The sequence below is a fragment of the Coloeus monedula genome, assembly GCF_965178545.1.
Source record: "Coloeus monedula genome assembly, contig: HAP1_SCAFFOLD_106, whole genome shotgun sequence".
Classification (NCBI taxonomy): Eukaryota; Metazoa; Chordata; class Aves; order Passeriformes; family Corvidae; genus Coloeus; species Coloeus monedula.
The window spans coordinates 622102-627701 of record NW_028120797.1 but is presented as its reverse complement, the minus strand read 5'-3'; the positions used below and the strand labels follow the sequence as shown (position 1 = coordinate 627701).

Sequence of the window (5600 nt, the reverse complement as noted above, 5' to 3'; positions counted from 1 at the left end):
TAGCTGGAAGCATCACAGCTTGGGTCAGGACTTTGGGTAGAGACTTGGAGAGCCATTCAGGGCACAAGAGGGTTGGCAGCCCTCAGAAAAGAAAAGAAAAATGAAAGAGCAGGCGCTCTTTATGAAAAAACCCTTTTTTTTACCGACCCCTGTTTCGGTAGGTCACGGCAGTAGACAGAAGGTAGCACAGATTTGCAGCTGGCACCCGGGCCTGTTCCTGTAACGAGACTGGTTACTGCACTTTCCATCTCCATCAGTTGTTTTTAGGGTAGAGGAAGATATTTGGGAGGGGCACAATGGGCCCAACACCATGGGAGCAAGTCCAGGATGTCAACAGCTTTCAGTTGTGCATGAGCAGGAAAGCTAAGAGACAAAGTCAGGCTTTTTTCTCATCCTGAAGGAGGAGAAGGGAAAATTCAGAGCTGACAAAAATATACCGTATTGGGGTGCACAAGTGCAGGGAGAACCCTCCCTTGCTGGCCAGGAGGTGCTACGAGCATTCAGTGATTCTTTGTTGGCATAGCAAAGTCTCCAGAAGGGAGCTGGGGAGAAATACCACTCCTTCCCCCCAGTGTTCCAAAGCTCTGGGCTACACGGTGCAACAAAGTTACCAAGAATCGCTCCCTTACATAACACAACTCCCGAATGTGAGACGGGGTTAGAGGCTGGTAACACCAGGGGGGTTCCCTTGGAGTCCCTAGGGATCACTTTCTCTGCCGCTCCTTCCTCTGCAGCGGGGGTCCCCTCACGCTCTTTCCCTGCCCCAGCGTGGGAGGCTGAGCCTGCTGGAGGCGTCCATCTGTCCCAGAGACATTTTTGGCATCTGCGCATCCCTGCACAGCTCCTGTAGACGCTGCTGTCCCCTGAATCCAGGCAGACTGGGCTGCATTTGCCTGCTGCCAGTGTGAGGGGAAGAAAGAGCAAGAGTTCATTAGGGCTTGACCTGAAATGACATTTTGGTGCTTCTGCTTTTTGTCACAGCTTTGGAACCTGAGCAGCATCTCTGTCCCTGCCACCCACTGGCCCTTGGAATGCACACATGAGCCTACGTATCACTTCTGGTGAACCCAAGTGGCCGTGTCAGTTTGAAAGGGCAGCTGTTGTTTCACTGGTGCATTTCTTGGCTGGTTACAGCCCCTCCTACCTGTACTACAGCCTGTGCTTGAAGACACAAAACTGCCATGACGCCTTGAGGAAAGGCATCAAAAGCTTGACAAAGGCTGAAGGGAACACTCTGATTACCCCTTTTCCCAAGAGGGTTCTTTAGCTGAAGTTGCTAACCAGGACCAGACTTGACACCGCGGCATGGGCTTGTGGTTGTTTTCTTTCTCGAGCCCTCAGTCCTGCGTGGGACTCGGTAACCGGGTGCTGCAGAGGCTCCGGCAAGGCATCAAAGACGCCTGCCTTGCACCCAAGGGTGGCGCAAGATCTCCTCCAGCGCTGGCCTGTCCGCGGGGTGCTTGGACAAACACCAGCGGATCAGATGTTGGCACTCTGGGGAGAGAAACCAGAAAGCGCCGGTCACTTGCAGAAGGCTCCTGCCCAGCTGTTCCCAGTGCCCACAAGGCCCGGGCCGTGCTGCATGTGCTCAGAGCTGTGCCGGCCTCCCGGCTGACTCTGCCCTTTGCGGGACAGTGGCACGGCAGGACACGCGCCACCTCCTTCAGCCAAGCGGGCCACACCAACCCTGTTGTCACGGGCCGCCTCCTGCGGCCAGCCCTTGAGGGCAGATGGGCCTCCCGCGGAGCTGCGTGAGGGCCACGCTGGGCTGCGCGGTGCCATCTGCCAAAGCCTGCCTTCTTGAGGCCGGACACCAACCTGGAGAGACCTGCTGCCAGAAGAAGAGCTGCCCCGACACGATGTCACGGTCCTCCTGGAAGGGCATGTTCCCGCAGACCATGACGTACAGCAGCACGCCCAGGGACCAGATGGTTGCCGAATGGCCGTGGTAGCAGCCAAGGCAGATCCACTCGGGTGGGCTGTACATGTGTGTTCCTAGGGGACACAGGCAGCGCTGTCCAGGCGCAGGCTGCTGGCTTCCAGAAGCAGGGGCTGCACCGGTGGCCACAACTTCCCCCCGAGGCCACCGGGCGTCCCCCAGCCAATTGGCCAAAGCCAGGAAACCATTCTGCAAGGCAAACAAGGCCAGCGGAGCAGCCCAAGCCCTTGCAGGCCTGCCAAGCCAAGTGGCCGGGGCCTGGCTTCGGCAGCCCCCCTCTGTGGGCAGGGCTGGCAGCCGGCTCCTGGGGCACAGCATCTGGCCCGTGCCAAAGGGCAGCCGGCAGCCGGCTGAATGCCGCACCCCGCAGCCCAGGAGGGAATGGGGCTGTGCAGTGCCTGGCACTGGGAGCAGGGCCCGGCCTGTGGGCTCACCGGCAAATCGCGTGAAGGCCTGCTCCTGGAGGAAGGTGCCGCAACCGAAGTCGATGAGCTTCAGGTCGCCGCTCTCCGGGTCCACGAGGAGATTCTCTGGCTTGATGTCCCGGTGCAGGACGCCGCAGGCGGTGCAGTGCCGCACGGCCTCCAGCACCTGGCAGAAAAGCCAGCGCGCCATCTCCTCGCACAGGAACCCCTGCTCCAGCAGGAAGGCCAGGAGATCCTGCGATGGCTCCGGACGCTCCATCACCAGCAGGAAGCTGTCAGGCAGCTCAAACCAGTCGAGGAGCTGGATGATGTTGTGGCAGCCAGAGCCCACCTTCTCCATGAGCACGATCTCCATGGGAACACGGGTGCCGTCGGGCTGTGAGGAGGAGACAGTGCCTCCAGCAGGCCTGATGCTGCCCTGTGCCTCCGCTGCCCCGCGCCTGGGATGCCCCAGTGCCCCCTTGGGCAGCCTCCCTGGTGCTTGGGCTTCCTCCCGCCCAGGGGATGCTTGGGGGGTGCCCCCCTGCCCGGCCCCACCACCGGTGTTCGGCATCCCCGGGCCCGCCGTGCTCCGGCTCGCACGCTGAGCCCACGCCCGCTCCCCCCGCCCTGCGCCGCCTCCCGCCCTCGGGGCCCGGCCTTATCCCTGCCCGCCGCGCCCCGCTCTGTCGCGGGGGCCCCGCTCACTCACCAGCTCGTACCACTGCAGGACGCTCTCCCGGGCCACGCGTTTGATGGCCACCTGCAAGCCCACGAGAGACGGGGCTGAGCTCAAGCCCTGCCCCGCCCCGCCCCTGGCCCTCCTCCCGCGCCCCGCAGTCCCGGCCACCTACCGGGCTCCCGTCCGAGAGGTGGATGCCCGAGAAAACGGTGCCGAAGCCACCGCTGCCCAGCTGCGGGCCCAGCTGGTACAGCTCCTGCAGCTTCTTCTTTTGCCCTGCGACCGAGACCGAGCCATCAGCCTTGCGCCCAGGGCCCCCCCGGCCAAGTGCCCGCGAGTGAAGCGGGCCGAGCCACCGCGGGCCACGTTGCTCTGACCTGCTTCCTGCTGCGCGCCGGGCAGCGGCCACCGCCTTGCAGCCGTCGGGCTGGCGAGCGGCAGAGCTGGGGCAGGGGAGCGCGCAGAGGCGGCTGCAGGAGCCGGAGGGCAGCGGGGCAGGGCGGCACCGTCGCTGTCCCCGGCGTCGTGGGCTGGACTCTGCTGTTGAGGACTGCCGGGGCTACAGCCCGAGGACTCGCACAGGGGGGTGTCAGGAGCAGCTGCAAACCAGGGAGGGGTTTTTTGAAGCCGTGGCCTCAGAAGCACTGGAAACAGCCAGAGACTCTGCTGCTCTCAAGCGCCCTGGCCTGGCCTGGGGATGCCCCTCAAGAGCCCCGAGGGAGCCTCAGACTGCTCCTCAGAAGATCTCACCTGCTACCAGAAAGGCCTTCCTGGTAGTCGGTGGCCGTCTCGGAGCAGCTTCCTGGAGATGGAGAAACCTCCTGGGTCTCTTGAGGGTCGTCTCCGCCACCAGGCACGGGCTGTTGCCAGCTGGCACAGCCGGCACAGCATCCTGGGAGCTGTGGGCTGGCAACTGCTGGCTCCAGCTCACTTGCTGCTCCGCCACCTGCTCCTGAGAAGGCTCCCCTGGATCGGGCTGGGCTCCCACTTGGACTTCTGGGCTTTCCCTGGCCACATCAGTTGTCAGGGTTGCGCCCGTGCTGTTGAAGTCCGTGAGTCCAAGGGAGCTGGGAGACCTGTCCACAGGCTCTGCACCTTCTGCAGGCCGACAGGTCTCACTGAGTGTCTGCGGGGGATAGAGGCTGTCAGAGATAGCCGAGGCTCGTGGCAGGATGGAGGATCTCTGACAACCTAAGCTTCTTGCCTGGATGGCGGGTCCCTCGTGGTGTGCCATCCTTGCAAGGGCTGAGGCTCTCCCAGGGATGGAGAATCTTGCTGGGAGCAGCCTCTTGAAGGGATGGAGGCTCCTGGAGGAGCTGGATGAGCCACAGCAGGGCAGGTGGCCTCGCTTCAGCAGCTCCTCCAGTTCTTTCCACAACGCCTGACACATCCCAGAGTAGAGCGGCACCCATGTCCCATTGCGAGCCCAGAGCAGCAGCATCAGTTCCTGCAGCTCCTGGGCCACTGCCACGCAGGGGCCGCAGCTGCAGGGGCTGTCCAGGGGGCTCGCGGGAGCACGTGGCCGCTTGCAAGGGGTCGCCTGAGGCCTGGAGGACCTGGGAGCCACAGGGGCTCCTCGCTTCCTCCGTGAGCCTCTGGGCTGCACCCCGGGCCGCTTGCGCCTCTTCAATGTCCGTGCCTGCCGCCTCCGTGGTTGCCAGTGGCCAACGGCCCACCAGACAGCCACAGTGGCCAGCAGCAGGACAAGCACAATCACCAGGACGCCGCCGTCACACATGGCTCTGGCACGTCCCATCGCGACTGCACTGGCAGCTGCAGGTGCTGGCCTGTGTTACGTAGCGACTGCGTGGTGATGTCACAGTGCCGTGGGCCAGGACAGCCGTGTGACATCCCAGCCCTGCCTCTCGCCAGCGCTCAGCCCCTTTGTGCCGTCACAGCCCTTTGCCCACCTCAGGGATCAGCAGAACCAGCTCATCTCTGGAGATGCACATGGCCAGAAAAAGCCTGGCAGTAAGAACAGGAGCTCAGCCTGCTGCAGGGAATCATTCCCTGCAGCAAGTGGCACATCAGGAAGAGTGCTGCTGCCACCAGTGTCAAGCCCATGGCTCCCAGGACACTGCAGCGGTACCAACTGGAAACACCCACTACTCTGTGCCTGAGAAGATCTTCCAGAGACAAAGGGAGTTGAAGTTCCTGTGTCTCTGGAGAGCTCTCCTTGAACTGGCTGTCGAAGGCAGGAAGAGTTTTCTGTAACAACTCACTGACTTCTGCGTTGCCTCTTTTCTAAATAAGTCAGGATTTCCCAAGGAGCGCTCATGGTCCTCCCAGTGCTCTGGTTTTGACAGGCATAGGGTTCCTTTTTTCCCAATTGCTGGCACACGCTGGGTTCAGATTCACAATGGGAATGCTGTGGATCAAACGGGTGGTTTGGTTTCTGCTGAGCAGGGCTTGCCCTCTTCAAGGACTTTGCAGTGTCCCTTGGTACAGTGCATGTTTTCCACTGGGAAGGGAGGGAGGAGTGTTGAAGACAGAGGCAAAGAATGCATTAAACACCTGTGCTGTGTCCCTGTCCCTGTTTGTGAGGTGACCATCCACATCCTGGAAGGGGGACAAT

The 5600-nt window shown here is 61.9% G+C and overlaps 1 protein-coding gene across 1 annotated transcript; it reads right to left on the bottom strand.

Moving 5' to 3' along the window:
• Positions 1-1390: 1390 nt before the first annotated feature.
• On the bottom strand, positions 1391-2719 carry LOC309585676 (serine/threonine-protein kinase pim-1-like; the record flags this gene model as incomplete). Its single annotated transcript, XM_082303588.1, has 3 exons — positions 1391-1494; positions 1819-1995; positions 2374-2719. The coding sequence occupies 3 exons, from the start codon at positions 2717-2719 to the stop codon at positions 1391-1393; spliced, it is 627 nt and encodes a 208-aa protein (XP_082159714.1).
• Positions 2720-5600: the final 2881 nt, after the last annotated feature.